Source organism: Papio anubis, chromosome 3, assembly GCF_008728515.1.
Source record: "Papio anubis isolate 15944 chromosome 3, Panubis1.0, whole genome shotgun sequence".
NCBI classification, from domain to species: domain Eukaryota; kingdom Metazoa; phylum Chordata; class Mammalia; order Primates; family Cercopithecidae; genus Papio; species Papio anubis.
This window is the reverse complement of record NC_044978.1, coordinates 81466600-81481275: the sequence shown is the minus strand read 5'-3', so window position 1 is coordinate 81481275 and position 14676 is coordinate 81466600. Positions and strand designations below refer to the sequence as shown.

Below are 14676 nucleotides of genomic sequence, written 5' to 3'. Positions count from 1 at the left end.
CTTTTTGTTTTGTTTCTTTACCAATTTTTGTTTTGCTTTTTATTTTTTTTGTTTTTTTCATTAAAATGTTATTGGCCGGGCACAGTGTCTCACATCTGTAATCCCAGCACTTTGGGAGTCTGAGGTGGATGGATCACCTGAGGTCAGGAGTTTGAGACCAGCCTGGCCAACATAGTGAAACTCAGTCTCTACTGAAAAGAAAAAAATTTATCTGGGTGGCATGCACCCGTAGTCCCAGCTACTGGGGAGGCTGAGGCAGGAAAACCACTTGAACCTGGGAGGTTGAAGTTACAATGAGCTGAGATCGGCCCCATCTCAAAAATAAATAAATACAAATAAAACAAAAGATGCTACTTAAACCAAATTCTAGCCTTTCTTTCATTTCAACTACTCTTCAAGAGTTTTCTGCCTTGCTGTGCACTGCATCCATTAATAAACTGGTTTTCTCTTGTTAACCTTTTTTTAGTCTAATTTATAGGGCCCTCGCCAGAGAACATGAGTAGATGGAGCATATTTTTTGTCCCCTACAAAAGCTATTGCTGTGTAACAAAGCAACCCAAAACTCAGTGTCTTAAGGCAACTATGTAGTATCTTTTCGTGAGTCGTTGGGTCAGATGGTTTAAGTCTCTCCTCACTTTTTCATCATAACGTTCTCACCAGTTCTTGGTATTTATTATTCCAAATGAACTAATAAAATAATATCCTCTAATTTCCAAAATAAATCATTGAAATTTTAATTGCAATTTCCCCATTTATTTTAGAAAGATTGACGTTTTTATGATATTGTTTTTTCACCTAAAACCATGATATACCCTTCCATTTTTTCAGACCTTGTTTTCTGTCTTTTCCTAAAATTTTCCAGTTGTATTCAAACAGGCCCTGGTTTTTTTTCTTAATTTTGCTCATAAGCATTTTACAAGTTGCATGGCTATCATTGGGGCATTTTCATTTGTAGTCAATTATTGTTAATACAGAGAATTTTGATTTTTATACATTTATGCCGACCCTCTTTACTAAAGTCAAATTTAAGTTTTAAATTTCCCTTTCTACAAAATTATATTGTACTTTTCATTTTTCTTTCAATTCTCGATTTAAAACTCTTGTTTCTTCTTACTCCTTTCTTAGTATTCCTTACTATGTGCCCAGTGTTGTTACAAGCATTAAATAAAATAGCATATGCAAAGCACTTTGCACAATGGCTGGTGAAAAGAGCAGTAAGCACTCAGTAAATGTTAGCCATTATTAAGAATTTGCTGTTTATTCAAGATGAATTTAAACCTTATGCTATACTTCGGTCATCATCCTAGTCATAGTCATGAGATCTTTTGACTGCATGAAGTGGGAAAAAAATATATGTGTGGAAAACTCTGGGAAACAGTATACAATTCTATTTCATATTCCCATATTCCTAATACCTGTTAATATCCAGACTATACAAATAATGAGCTAACACATGAAACATCATTTTAGTTAATCAGTTCTAAAGATTAAATGTAAGATTTTATGCTTTAATGAGAAGTATCAAATTGAATTTTTTATATGAAAATTATAATGCTTATTAAATGCAGCTTTAATATAACCAATGAACACAATTAAAGCAGACCTTCCTAATTAAATATAATGTTGAGAATAATCTGTTTCTAATTCTGATATTCCACTACCTATATTGAAAGACACTTGATTCTGCTTTCCCAAAGTGCTTTTTAAAAATTTTTTTTCTACTACATTTGAATTTATCTATGCTTGCTTTAGACAAATGTTTCCACTTTTCTGCTTTTTCCCCTTGTAAAAATACACTTTTTAAAAAAAATCTAAGAAACACAAGAGAAGTTGGACACAAGGAAAAAGAAGTGCGGCTGAACCAAGAATACTGTGTTTTGACTGCCTTTGGATTTGTATCTACCATGTATCACTACAGTCATGTGCACCATAAGGATGTTTCAGTAAACAACAGACTACATTCCTAGACCGACTACATACCTACAGAGGGTAGTCCCATAAGATCATAATGCTGTATTTTTACTGTACCATTTCTACGTTTACATATACAAATACTTACCATTGTACTACAACTGCCTATAGTATTCAGCACAGTAACATGCTGTTCAGGTTTGTAGCCTAGGAGCAACAGACTATACCATATAGCCTAGGTGTGTAGTAGGCTGTATCATCTAGGATTAAGTCAACTTTATGATGTTTGCACAATGACAAAACCACCTAAGGGCACATTTCTCAGAATGTATCCCTGTCATTATATTTAGTCACTACTAATGTACCACTTGGCTGAGTGGTACTATGAAACAAAGATTCCAAGGTCTAGTCTTGTCAATTTTGGTATCACTGTATTTCTTGGCCAAAAGACTGTATTTTAAAAGTAAATAAATATTAATAAAAGCAACAGTTTTTGAATGCAGTATTTCATTTAATTCCTGACTATAACTTTTGCTTCACAAACAAGGAAACTGAGGCCCAATAAAGCTGAAAGTCAAAAGCCAAGGAGGAATTAGTGGTTTGACTTCAGAATCTGAATTCTTAATCACAAAACTATACTCTCTTAAACTTTTGTCTTCTGTTTTGCCAAAACATTTTCTCCTAAGTAACTAAACTTTTAACCGATTTCTTACTCAAAATTCTTTATTGCTACGATGTAGTAGAAAAGAAAAGCGCATTTTTTTAGGACAAAGCTTGCACTGTGCACCTGGAAAAGCCACAGAGATGATTTAGGGTATCTGAAGGGAGAAATTTCTAAGCAGCAAAGCATTCAAGAGGTGACTTAGGTGCTGTTAAGAGCATTCCATTTTAAAATGCAAAATTCTTTTGCATTTTTCATCAATTCTGTAAAATACCTAGTAGCCTTCCCATGAATTCTCTTGCTGCCTAAATTATCTGGAGTAAGTTTCTATCATTTGCTACCAAGAACCCTGATCATAACAGGTGGCACGTGAAAAAAAAAAAAGTGTACTTTTCATAAAATTCTTGATACTGCTATCAAGTGGGTGTTGCTGAAAAGATATCCAAAAATGTGGATGCGACTTTGGAACTGGGTAACAGGCAGAGGTTGGAACAGTTTGGATGGCTTAGAAGAAGACACCAAAATGTGGGAAAGTTTAGAATCTCTTACAAGATTGTTGAAAGGCTTTGACAAAAATGCTGATACTGATAAGGTCCAGGCTGAGGTGGTCTCAGATGGAGATGAGGAACTTGTTGGGAACTGGAGCAAAGGTGACTCTTGTTATGTTTTAGCAAAGAGAATGGTGGCATTTTGCCCCTACCCTAAGAGATTTGTGGAACTTTGGACTTGAGAGAGATGATTTAGGGTGAGAGAGATGATTTAGGGTATCCGGAGGGAGAAATTTCTAAGCAGCAAAGCATTCAAGAGGTGACGTGGGTGCTGTTAAGAGCATTCCATTTTAAAAGGAAAACAGAGCACAAAAGTTCAGAAAAATTGCAACCTGACGATGCAGTAGAAAAGAAAAGCGCATTTTTTGAGGACAAAGCTTGCACTGTGCACCTGGAAAAGCCACAGACGGTCTTAAAGCCAGTCAAAGAAGCCAGGTGGTGGCTATACCCCACAAAGTCACAGGGGCAGATCTGCCCAAGACTCTGGGAAACTACTTCTTGCATCAGCATGACCTGGAGTCAAAGAAGATCATTTTGGAGCTTTAAAATTGACTGCCCCGCTGGATTTCGGACTTACATGGGCCCTGTAACCCCTTTGTTTTGGCCAACTTCTCCCATTTGGGATGGCTGTATTTACCCAATACCTGTACCCCCATTGTATCTAGGAATAACTAGGTTGCTTTTGATTTTACAGGCTCACAGGTGTAAGGAACTTGCCTTGTCTCAGATGAGACTTTGGACTGTGGACTTTTGGGTTAATGCTGCAATGAGTAAAGACTTGGGGGACTGTTGAGAAGGCATGATTGGTTTTGAAATGTGAGGACATGAGATTTGGAGGGGCCAGGGGCAGAGTGATATGGTTTGGCTCTGTGTCCCCACCCAAATCTCATCTTGAATTGTACTCCCATAATTCCCACGTGTTGTGGGAGGGACTTGGTGGGAGATAATTTAAATCATGGGGACGGTTTCCCCCATACTGTTCTCATGGTAGTGAGTAAGTCTCACGAGATCTGATGGTTTTATCAGGGGTTTCCACTTTCGCGTCTTCCCCATTTTCTCTTGCTGCCAACCATGTAAGAAGTGCCTTTCACCTCCCACCATGATTCTGAGGCTTCTCCAGTCATGTGGAACTGTAAGCCCAATCAAACCTTTTTTCCTTCCCAGTCTCAGGTATGTCTTTAATCAGCAGCATGAAAACGGACTAATACAAGAAACGTATCCCTACTCCCCAATTCCAAATATAGAGAACAGAATGGCAACTTTGGTACTTACTCACAACTCCTGCTCACCAATATTCCCAGTCTACTTGTCTTCCTATACCCACAGAAGTCTGCATTTCCTAGCCCTCCTTACACGTGAGTGGGGCCGTGTGAACTGTTTTGCCCGATGAACTAGCAGGTGATGTGTGTCACTTCTGATTCAAAACACTGAAGAGTTGGTGTGTAATTTTTATGCTCTTTCCCTCTAAAACCTCCCTCTGACATAGGAACATAAGGTGGGAGAATTTCACCCTGAATGACTAAGGTGAACAGAATGTCAACCTGTATGATCAAATGACACAAATTTAGAGATGTGTTTCTACAGCATAGTTTTTCCTAACTAAAGCAGTATGTACCCATCTATGTTCCAAATCCTTGGAAACTGTTATACAGGTGTTTTAAGAATATTGGAGAAATATTCAAAGAAACTTTTTTCTGGATGGACTAAGACTGCCTCATTATTTTCCCACTTAAATAATGGAACATAAGCTCCTGCTGTCAAAAATTTCACCGTAATACAATATTCGAAACTAAGTATTGGATTCCAGTAATAAAAGATGCCTGCATTTTCCCTCTTCCATCAGAAACTTTTTCACAAGGAGGAAAGGGTATGTGGAAACAAAGCAATATAAAACGTATCACATAAGTAAGAAGCCAAAAAGTTAATTTTATTGAGTAAAGTTCATTCAGAGCTTACACAGATCATAAGAATACTTTAGATTATAACAGCTGAAAAGATCAATAGCTGACTGGAAAGAAGAAAGGAGGCAGTTTCTACTTTCCATGTAGAAAAAAAAAAATCTAATTGCTACAGATGTCTTGTAAAATCCTCAAAACAAGGTCTAGCCAAGTTTATTGTTTGGTAATTTTTTTTTTTTTCAAGGGGAAAAAAAGCAAGATTCAATGTGTGTACTACTGGTTACAACTAATACAACAGCTTGAAAAAATCATGAGACAAAAGCATAAATATAATATAAAACGACAAAATTTTAAAATTGTATTGTAGGAATATAACTATAATAAGTGGAAAAGATACATTAAAACCATCAGTGTGTTACACTTGTTCAAAACAGAACTCACAAGGCAGACAAAAACTGATGCAAGTTAAGGAAAATGGTCTGTTTTTAGGAAGCATGTCCAGACAGACACCACAAAGAAATGCCAACAGAGACTGTGGTCCCCTCTTGTTACTAGTAACGTGTGAAAGGTGGAGTGACTGGGTTAACAGCCTAAGCTTTCTCCAAGGATTTGTAGTATTCCATCAGCACAGTCCAAGCCTTGGGAGCCATGAAACCTTCAGGTGGTTTCTGGCCTTCTCGAGCAAGTTTGCGCATTCGTGTTCCTGAAATAAATTCAAAGTCTTCATGGCTAAAGGAGAGGAAAAAAAGCAAATTATTTCATAATTTTAGAAACTTATGTTTTTAAAAAGCATTTGTTCCTTCTGTTCATATTAGATAAGCTTAATGAAAAAAAATACTGAACATAGTACTTGTGAATATAAATCTGATTTCAAATTTGTCAGAACCAGAAAAAAAAAAAAAACAGTATGGAAATTTTTATTAAGACCATTGTAGAGTCACACGAAATTTTAAGAAATAATATAGCCAGTCACCATTGTACCCTTCATCCAGTTTCCCCCCAAAGGTAACATCTTGCAAAATTACAGCATATCACAGCCAGGGTATCAGTGTGGAAACAATCTACCAATCTTACTCAGACTTTCCTAATTTTACTTGTACTCATTTTTCTTATACACTTAATACTATACTTTATCACATGTGTAGGTTCATGTAGCCGCCACAGTGAAGTTACAGAACACTTCCAAAACCACGCCCATCCCACGGGTTGCCCTTTTATAGTCATACCTGCCTCGCCCCTCTGCCCTCTCCTCCCCAGCTCCTGGCAGTCACTAATCTAGAATTAGATTTCTTTTTTTTTTCAAGAAAACACTAAATCTAATTTAGCTAGCACAAATTGAAAACTTTTAAGGAAGTTACAACCTGAAAGGCTAAATTAATGCTGAAATATTAAAATTGAATTTTTTTTTTTTCTGGAACAGCAAGTAAATAGCAATAATCAATACTATTTAATTGACAAGACACAACAGAGGTAGCGTTGATAGTTTTTCTCATCTTCACACATACAAAAACACACAAAAGCCCTCAAATCACTAAGCACAGAGCACATATAGGTATGGCATATATTGCTTACCTTAAATTCATCCTCTTCTTTCAAATATGGGAATCGACCTAGATGGTCAACTATGACTCAGCAAGCATTCAGAATTGCTCAGGTCAGCAGATCATGAGCCTGTTTACTTCTAGTTGGTAGTTCTATGTTCCTTCCTCTCTTCATTATTTATAGACTTAACCTGAGAACCCAGTGCAATCATAAACTACCAAGTGGCCCTGGCTTCTGGAGGTATGCCAAGTATGTTTTAACTAATAATCACACTTCTACAAACCTAAAAGGAAATAATTAGAGGCAGACAAATATTATGCCTAAGACAGCTATGTGAAAGTCATTTTACAATAGCAAAATACTATAAATAACCTAAAGGCCAAAAGATCCTAAATAAGTTACAGTACAGTCCTGAGTAGAATATTACATAGTCATTAAAGTAAGGATGGGATAAGATGCTCATGATGTGATTAATGATAAATAAAATAACCAGGACACAAAACTATATACAAACATTGCTATGAACTCATAGGTGGAACCTTAGGGAAGTAATTAGAATTAAATGAGGCCAAAAGGGTAGGCCCCCCAAGATGGGATTAATCCCCTTATAAGAAAAGAAAGAGACAGGAGATTCTTGCTCTTTCCTCTACGTGAGGACACAGCAAGAAGGCAGCCATCCACAACCAGGAAAAAGGGTCCTCACCAGACACTGCATCTGCTGGCACCTTGATCTTGGACTTCCCAACCTCTAGAACTGTGAGAAATAAATGTTTATCATCTAAGCCTTCCAGGGTATGGTATTTTTTTATAGCAGCCTGAACTCAGACAAATATCACTGCTATTTTGAGAAAATATAGAGAGAGAGAGGAGAGAGAGAATGAATGAGCACATAAAGAAATATACCCTATGTACTCATTGTGGGGGTTTAAAAAAAAGAAGAAATAGGCCCAAATGTAAACAGTGTTTATCTCTGGGAAGTGGTCTTACAAGTGCTTTTTATTTTGTTCATGTTTTCTGCAGTTTTCTACAATGATCATTTTATCAATTATTAATATTATCAAAATCAAACAAAAATATCAATTATTATCAATAATCTTATACTGAGTAAAAACTTATTTTAAAAATCTCTATCCAAAGTGATCATTCTGGCCCCACAACAATTATAATGGCTATTAACACACCTGTAAATGACAGACATTAGCAGTAAAAAAATATCTGAATGGTGCTAAGGACATCAAATATATTCATATTCAATAAGTATTAACTAACCAGTGATAAGGTGGTTTATTATCTAAGTAGGAGCTCAGTAAATATTTGGTGAAATATGAAGGGATAAATAGGTACATGTATAGGAAAATGTATTGGTTCAATATAGCACCATTCATAGCCCGCAGTGACTAATCTTTATACTGTGGCAAAAAGGGGAATTTAGCTTTACTGAATACTGTGGTCAATTTGTGCCACTCCTTTGTTTTTTGAAAGACATTAATGTTTTATTCAAATGTAACAAATTAAGAATGGGTCCTAGAAGTGGGTGGCAGAGGGTCTTAAGACAAAAAACCAACATGCATTAAGATGGGATAGGAGTGCTGATATAAATAAGTGAACACATAAATACATAATATAAGAAATGTCAGTTACTGAAGTTTGGGCTACTTCTTCATTCCCTTTTATCTAAATCTGGACTATTCATATTAGAAGTTTCAGCACGCCCTTCATAATGATCTCATCAATAATCCTCTTCAGATCTGTCTTCTCTCTGACCTCACTTACCTCCACACTAGTCAGCTTTCCACCATCTTCCTTATCACAGTTCACTGAGTCTAGCTATGAGCTTGTGGGCTATCCACTCACTAAGGTGGGCTCTAGAACAAGAAAGAAGTGTTATTATTTCCTTAGTGATCTAGGTGGTATATCAAGCTTCTGGTTTCTTCTGTTTGATGTTTGTTATCTGTGTGCTCAATGACTCAACCGCTCATAGGGTTTATATGAGTCTTGGGCTTGTTTTGTTTTTTTTTTAACACCAGTCTCCAAGCATCTCCTGTACCTGACCTACCCCTCTGTTTGACCACTGCTGTCAGTTCGTACAATCAACTTGACACTTGGTTCCTGGTCTAGTTCTACCTCTTAGCTTCACTACTGGCTCCAATTCTGGCCTTTCCAACTTGCCAGTGAGGAACCAGGATTTTAACAAATGCTCCATTCCCCTTTGAAACATGTCTAAGAGTTTTATTCTGGAATGCTATACATATATAATATGAATATAAACTAGTGTGACTCATTTAATCAGTCACAAGAAAAATCAGTGTCAGTGTTTTATAATCTCCTTCCTATTAAGCAGAAAGGTACTACTACTTTAATTCAGATATGTGACATCCTCCCCTAGTCATCCTGTCTATTCTCCCTATTCTCTGCATTACCAGGAAGTAGACATACCAGGAAGTAGACATTCAACTCAGTATTCAACTCTCATCTTCTTAGGTAAAACACATTTTACATATCTACACCAAATTATTAAAGATGATGGATAAACATTAACAGATGAAAGATTAACAGATACTGCTTCAAAACAAGATGGTTTGATTCAGAGAGTCTGTAAACGTAAGGAGTATCTCCCACCTCTATCATATTCAATGTGCAAGAAATGTCAAGTGGACCATGATATACGGGCCCATGCAGATGGGCTAGTTACTATAGTTCAAAATAAAGTAAACTATCATCTTTATATTACATAAAGGACTATGACTTAACGGGAGAAAAACAAAGTTACTGCATGTGAAATGAGCCTAGGAAAATAAGCAAGGCTATGAGAGAAGAGATTTCAAAAACAATCAGGAGAGCTGGAGTTAGAAACAATTTGTAAGTGTATCAAAACTAAAATAAAAACTGAGTTTGAGAAAATGGGGAAGCTCTCCAAAGAAAGAAAACTCACCAAAAGGCAAAGCATTTGTCAAAAAGGTAGAAAGAGAACCAAGATGATTATATGTAGTCATAGAAGAAGGGAAACTTAAAAATGGTAAGGTCACAGAGGGCTTAGGAAGATGACCACAGTAGGGAACAAAATACTGAATTTACAAATCAGAATTTAAATCTTCCTTAATAGAGGAGTTTTAATAGATGATGAAAGAAAGAGATGGAGCAGTGAAATGGCAGAGATACACAATGGAGTTAAGATGTGATTTTTTTTTTTTTAAGGAAACCAGAGAAGGCTTAACAAGTTATATAGGCAGGAGAAAATAAGTGGCAAGAATGAGAAAGGGGAGGAGGATGAGCGCCAGGAAAAGAAACCAGAGAAACATAGGTTGGAGAAGGAAGGCCAGGATGAAGACACAGGGAGAGGGGCTTTGACAAGGAGGAGGGTCAGGAGTGATGAAAAGAGGAAAGAGAAGGTGGGGGCAGGGTGGAGAGAGAGAGAGAGAAATGATTTGGTGCTAGAAAAAGATGTGGTGGTTAATGCCAGACGGTCTTAATTTTCTCAATAAAGATGTCAGGTTGCCTTCTGAGGGTGTGGAGAATCTGCGTGCGAATGAATATATAAAATAATCCATCAATGCAGTTAGTTGCCTTTATCTCCAGGCCAGAGAGGTTACATCTCAGGACAAGACTTAGCGAGCAGAGCCTAGACAGGAAGTTAAGGGAGTTGAGTAGCTATGGAGGGGGTCCAGATAGCTTTTCAACTATATCCAAAAATGCTTGCTCTAGCCAGATGTAAAATTAAAAACTGGTTTGGTCAAGAATAATTTAACAAAATACTGACTGAATCTGTTTCAGTTCCATAGGAGGTTCACTTATCGGCTCCCTAAATAAACTTCATTTTGAAAAATTATGATGCTAGAGCTTTCCGGTCATGTCCATTTTAAACTCTGGTTTCAAAAAAGAAAAACTTATCATTTGCATAAAGTGCTTGTTCTTGAAGGCAAAGAAAAAGAAGACAGCAGCTTGCTGGATGGCTCTGCCTAACTGTTTGGAAAAAAACCAGACCAATTAAAGTCCTTTCTTTCCCCGGAATGCCAAACTGTCTGAAATCCAGAAGTCTACTTGCATTCCTTCTGAAATTGCAATTTTAAACCAAGGTCCCTGGGTACCTCTTGTCCTGAAGCTATTTCACACTCCATCTGCCCTGCATGCCACAAGCATTTGTTCATCACACGAAATGGGAGTTTCCGCTTCCACATGGTGGTGGTTCCACTCCACCCTGGCTACGGAAAACACATTTTCCTCTGCCTCATACTTACATTTCTATCTCTGGCACATAAGGATTTTAACTTTTTATCAGAATGTAGGTTCAAGGAGTTGACTCAAGAGTCACCATAATCAAATCATATTTTTCACAAGTACATCTTCATTCAAATGGACACTATTTTACAGAAATAACTAAATTAAAAAAAAAAACTGAAGAATTTCTGGAATGGGCTAAAATTATCTCTGAACTTCACCTGTGAGTAATCAGGAATCTGCCAGTAGCAGGAAAGGCTACTAAATATGGGACCTTAGGTTTTCACTACAAATAAATTCTAATTTGGGCCATTTCATTATACTAGTTAACCAATCTTCTATGGCACCTGGAAAAAGGAATACAAGTATGTTTGCTTTTTTCCTTCTCAAAACCACTTGGTTACAGATTCTTATAATCTACAGCAGACAGAATGCTAGCTCTTAAAAGAGAGGAGGTTAGAACAGCAAGGAGGGGGGAAAAAACCCAAATGAGCAGAATATGTGAAACCCTTCATAACATACTAACCACATGTGGCCAGCATCTTGACTAACTCCAAAGTGGAAATGACTCTCGACCACTTGTTGAAGATTTTAAATCTTTACAACCATCTGCTGTTTCTTACTCCACATACATGGCCATCACAGCCACCATTACAAGTTGCTCACATGGACAAGAGCTAGGGTCAGCAGATGGCCCTTCATGCGTATCTTTTCAAGGTTCATATTCAATTAGACCAGCTTTTTAAAAGTGCTAACTAGGCAACAAGCAATTCAGAGAAGCAAAAGGGAATTTCTTCTTTGATAGGATGAAAAATAATAGTGGTAACTTATAAGTGAATCTATTTTGAGTCTAATTAACTTTTTAATCTAACTTGAAAGTGGGTTACATCAAACACAGTATACATCAAAACACTAAGCATTTTTAAGACTGGGGTTAAAAATTCTCTTCAAAATCAGATAAACATTTACAGCTTTCTTTTTAGGGACTAAAAAGCACTGTTTGATATCATACATGACAAATTTAACAATTTTCATTTTCAAACCAAAGACGAACTGAAAGACATGAAAAATTGAATTATCTAAAATCTAATTAATAAAAGCCACTCATTTGTCATGTTTTCCTCCCCACACTCCAGTCTTCTACATAAAGGCCAGAGTGCAGCACCTATTAAATATTCAGCCAAATGGACTTCCAGGGCTGTCCTAAAGTGTACTGCAAAATCAACTCAATTTCTCGACAAAGATGATTTTTGCCATCCTCTTCCCCTTCCCCAGGGCAAACATCCCACAATGCATAGGACAGCCTCTCCAGAACAAAGCATTATCTGGCCCAAAAGGCCAATACTCCTGAGATTGAGAAACCCTGCTAATGGGTATAATAAGAAAGCAAGCTTGGGTTGACAGTTTTATAAAATATAAATTACACCCTCGCCCTAAAGGGGCAGAAAAGAAAAATGAAATCTCAAAGTCACAGGAAAAAAGAAAAGCAGGTAACAGAACAAAACATCACTATATAAGACATAGAGCTTTATAGTTATTTCCTCCTAGACCTCTTTACGGTAAGAAAGAAGGTCAATGACTGGACACAGCTCAGGTCTACAGCCTAAGGCAACATCATGTCCAGATCTCAGTGGCATCTGATGGTACAGACACAGAAAAACTATACTCTGTGTTTTTAAGAGGAGTGGGAAGAAATGGGACAAGGAGATGGATGCTACCTGCCCACAGTGATACCTAAGGACATGAGTGTGTGATGAGGAAGCCTTTTCCAGAGTAGGGGGGAGCCTTCATAAACTTCTTTATTCAACTACAACCAGTGAGACTTACGGCATAGTATGGTACCAGATACTGACAAAGAGCCATTAAAATGATTACAAAGAACTTCTAGTAGCATGGAACGATGCTCATGAAAAGTAAATTAAAAAGCAGGACACAAAACTCTATTATATTATAAACTCAACTATGCACAACTGTGTTAGATGAATGTATAAAGAGAATAAAAGCAAACCACACAAAAAGTATTGGTGACATAGGTGTTATTTTTCTCTTTTTAAATGCTCTCATAATTTTTCTCAAACATATTTTCAACTGGTTGACCTCTTAGGGAGCACTTATTCCATTTACCGCTTATTCACCCAATAATGCACTGAAATCAGGGCACCCCACTTAGCCACAAAGAAGAAACTTTCTAGGAAGAGAGGTTTTTCAGAGTGAGCACAAATGACTGGGACCTATTTTCCTTCCACTGGAGGACAAGGGTACCTGTATGGGGAGACCTGGACTGCTTTACATAAGCACTAGGGAAAATACTCTTTCGGGAACTGTCTCATTTGCTCTTTTTACTTTTCTTTGGTACTGATACTTTACAAGAGTGGTCAAACCTGCTCAGGGCTTTAGAGAGAGAGAAAATGACCTTTGTCCTGCTTTGGGTTCAAAGCTACTTTGGCTTCCTGGCATTTAAAAAAATGTCTTCAACGTAGTCGATTCCAGCTCATTAGAATTCTACACTGGGGGCAAAGCCCAAGAGTACTGCTCTGTTTCAATTGCTGTTTACTGCTCCATGCATATCTCCCCTTCTCCCTCCCTTCTTTCTCCCAGATACTATGGTTGATTAAAAGCAGCATATGGGTATTGCTGGGTTTTATACCAAAAATATCATAACAACATCTCTTTAATGGTGTCATCTGTCATTCCTAGTATTAACCACTAAGGGAAAAAAAATCACTTCTATTTTGTTTCCAGAAAATGTAAGCTTCTCACCTCTCTAGAATGGTTTCAAAAGAGGGGCTATTGAAAGGATAAAACAAATAATGCATATTTCCATGTCATCTGTTTCATTACTGATTAAAGAAAGTTTGCCATCTTCTATTATTAGATAAAATAGTCTAAAGAGAGCAAAATACACAAAATCTTTTATTAACTGCTTTACGAAATGTAGAAGCAGACTCTTGCCATCCAAACACGTTTGGAATCAAAAGATCTGCTGTACAGAAAACTTAAAATTGTACACAATAACAATGGTGTGTGAAACACGAACTCTTCACTAATTCCATCACACTTTCATACCTCCAGTTCTTTCTATTAAAACTCTGCCCATTACCTGTGGAATTACAAAGGAGGACACTGAACAAAATTGCTTGTCTGTTTTGAGTAGATTTATGTATTTGATAAGAAAAAACAAAACAGCCTTCATTTAATATAACAGTTATACTACAAGTCCTACTGACTGTGCCTCCTGAAGATGCTTCGAAGTCAAGCCACTTCCTTCAATCTGCCCACTGCAACCCACCCATATGATACTGATACATGCCTACACACTCACCTCCCTGTCTTTCTTTCTCTTTTCTAAACTCCTAGGTCACTTTTATAACTTTTATGTTCCATGTGGCTACTTTCACACTTGTCCTTGGTTTTACAAACACTACAAGTATGGTGATTTTATAACCTATATCTGGTAATTCTAACATGAAGTCTCTGCAGGTCTGCTTCTGCTAACTATAGTTTCCATTTTTTTCTTGCTTATGGTACTTTGTTTCCTTGAATCCTTTGTCATTTTTGACTAAAACTGTTCATTAAGTATATATAAACATTTATAGGAGGAAGTCGAGACCTAGGACGCTGATGTGCTGCTCTAAGAAGAGTTTATGTTTGCTTCTGCTGAATGCTTACAGGCCTGCCTAGTCAAGAACCACAAAAAACTAACTTCACGACTTGAGGGTTTTTTGTTTGTTTTAATATCACCCAGGTAATGTAAGTTTGGCCCACATGAGGAGAGATTCCAGCTTTCGAGCTTAAAGCAGAATGTCCTGCTCACAGTCTCCTAGAACAGGGGAAGGAATCGGGTTCACTTCAGGTTCTCCCTTACACTTAATTAAGGTAGGAGGGAGTCTCAACTGAATGG

At 37.1% G+C, this 14676-nt stretch overlaps 1 protein-coding gene across 3 annotated transcripts in view; it reads right to left on the bottom strand.

Moving 5' to 3' along the window:
* Nucleotides 1–5026: 5026 nt before the first annotated feature.
* Nucleotides 5027–14676, bottom strand: part of PAPSS1 (3'-phosphoadenosine 5'-phosphosulfate synthase 1) — a 103568-nt gene continuing 93918 nt past the window's right edge. Inside the window, exons 12-13 of one of the 3 annotated variants that reach the window (XM_009207320.3) lie at nt 8334–8425; nt 5638–5747 (exon numbers count right to left, since the gene is read on the bottom strand). In XM_009207320.3, the coding sequence (XP_009205584.1) occupies nt 8368–8425 (58 nt within the window). In that variant the 3' untranslated portion in view covers nt 5638–5747; nt 8334–8367. Of the gene's footprint in view, nt 5748–8333; nt 8426–14676 lie in introns of all 3 variants that reach the window. The other 2 variants (XM_003899065.4, XM_009207322.4) reach the window with 2 other exon arrangements.